This window comes from Olea europaea, chromosome 10 (assembly GCF_002742605.1).
Source record: "Olea europaea var. sylvestris chromosome 10, O_europaea_v1, whole genome shotgun sequence".
NCBI lineage: Eukaryota > Viridiplantae > Streptophyta > Magnoliopsida > Lamiales > Oleaceae > Olea > Olea europaea.
In genome coordinates, this window is record NC_036246.1 from 6,710,265 (window position 1) to 6,712,608 (window position 2,344).

General features: G+C 28.1%; 1 protein-coding gene across 1 annotated transcript; it reads right to left on the minus strand.

The window, feature by feature from the left end:
• Nucleotides 1–1,252: 1,252 nt before the first annotated feature.
• On the minus strand, nucleotides 1,253–2,318 carry LOC111402619. The gene is made up of 3 exons (XM_023030999.1): nucleotides 1,852–2,318; nucleotides 1,707–1,760; nucleotides 1,253–1,619 (listed from the first exon to the last, which is right to left on the minus strand). Exons 1-3 carry the CDS (start codon nucleotides 1,885–1,887, stop codon nucleotides 1,350–1,352), a joined length of 360 nt encoding a protein of 119 aa, XP_022886767.1. The 5' UTR covers nucleotides 1,888–2,318; the 3' UTR covers nucleotides 1,253–1,349.
• Between the last annotated feature and the right edge of the window lie 26 nt (nucleotides 2,319–2,344).

Here is a 2,344-nt window from a genome sequence, read left to right on the forward strand (position 1 = left end):
GAGAGAGAATTTTCATCTTTATTTCTAGGGTATTAAGAATTTATTTGAATTATTCGTAAGCAAAACCCTTTCTGATGCACAAATTTGTTGGAACATATTTATCTTGATTATTTATGATGATAAGGGTATTGCAAGAGTGATTTTTTTTTTATTAAACTTCGATTTTGTAGTTTCTTAAATATTACTTAACATGTAGATTTGTATGAAATTGGACTGCAACTTTTTTAATTGTACGGTTTATGTGTGATGTCAATGGAAGCTGCTGCACAAGGTATTTCTCTATAGTAATTTTGCGGAAAAAAAATTTTTATTGTTGTTTTTCAAATATTATGTGTTATGTGATTCTACGTTTATATGAGACTGTATGTCACTTTGGATTGATTCACAAAAGTGCTTCATATTATTTCTCTTTGGAAGAATTTGTAATCTATCAAATTGCAAGTTTGATTCCTTTTTTTGTTTCATTCAACTTCTGTAAACTTTCTGATGTAGCCATTCTCACGTTATATTCACTACAACATATCAAGTCTTCTATACCTTGCGAAAAATGCTATCTATCACGTTTTATAGCATTTTCAGGAATGCTATTGTAGGTGGTGTTATTAAAAGGCATGCCTCTATTATAACGTTTTAAAAATGCTATTATAAAGTGCTATAAAAAAACTTTTACATAGCACTTTATTATCGTCATGGTTTTAGCATTTATAGCATTCTTTTCATGTAATCTATTTTAATTCAATAGCATTTTTTACTTGTCATAATTTTAGCTTTAATAGTCGTCATGTTACATCTTTTATAACATTCTTTTTCATCGTAATTTTTAATATTTATAGCATTTTTTGAATATAATGTATTATTTTTAATAGCATTTTTTTATTGTAATGTATACATTTTACATAGCATTCCCAATTCCTTAATTATCAAATGTAAATATTCAATATCATTATTTTTAGGGCTAAAAATATGAACAACAATAACGAACCAATAATAAATTTCAAAACATTCATCAATATTGTCTTGCAGAAATATACAAGAGTAGCTATTCAATAGAGATATCTAATTATGTTCTGTCTTCATATCAGATACTATTGGCAATATATGCTTGAAAAGACAATAAACAAAATTAAATTAGAATCATATTATTCTATTTCTTCAAAATGAAATTTCTCGAACTCTTGCAACAAGTTTGGAGAAGACATCCATCAATCCAATAAAGCATTTAAATCTGAAAATTAACAAAATGATGCTACCTATTAGATTGTAAAATAATGTAAAGTAAAAATATTCAAAATTCTAATCAGTGATCGAAGATGTTAGAGTATAAAATTTGATCTTATTGTCTATGCTATTTACTCGATGACAACTTTCTCAATTGGCCATGCAACTGTGGTACCAACATATTCTCCAATGTAAGTCATATATGAAGTAGGCCTCCATAAGAATGCATCAGGTTTCATAGCTACATCAACCCAAACTCTCACAGCATTAGGTCCTAGAGGAAAGTGATGAACCAATATTTTTGGATCATTTGAAGACCAACATCCTTCTACCACCTCTTCTCCTATTCTGGTCCAATCTAGTAGCTTACACTTATTATTGAGTGTATTAATGTTTACACTCTTCAACAACACAAATTTAGAAGCAAGGTTATAGTCAACTTTAAAAATAAATATATATTATCAATTAAAAGGAATGATAAAGTTTACCGGTGAAGACGGTTGTTGAATGTTAGATAATTCTTCACTTTGATTTTCCTGAAACTAGTAAGATAAAAAAATTTTAGAAACTAGTTACTATATCAATAGAAGTAAAAGCGTATGAGTTATATTTCATTTAAAGGAACTTACTAACCTGTTTTTTCAATAAGTCGTTGATTGTTCTCTTCATATCTACCACTTGAATTTTGGTGCAAAATCCATAAATTTGTGCTCGTCTCTATTCACTTCTTAATACCAAATACAGGCATAGCACAATACATATGCGAATACAAATATCATCTGACAAACTTAACAAGTCCTCTTAATTAACTAACTGAAAATAAACCAGCCACTGAGATTATTTCTGTATCCAACACAACTGATAAAAAATTAACAATATGTTATAATTTCTCTGCACCTTGAGAAGTGATCAATTATATAACTATCAAACAATTCACACACTACAGTCCAAAGAAAAATGTTTATCGTGAATCTGCAACACAATCAACAAATTTTCTTCTACACCTTCTTTCTGATTAGTCAAATGAAATCACATACTTTTCAGAGCTTAAACATTTACTTAAGTCTCTGTATGTAATGAGGGCTGCAGATAAAGATAAAAAAAAAAAAAAAAAAAAAAAAATTGG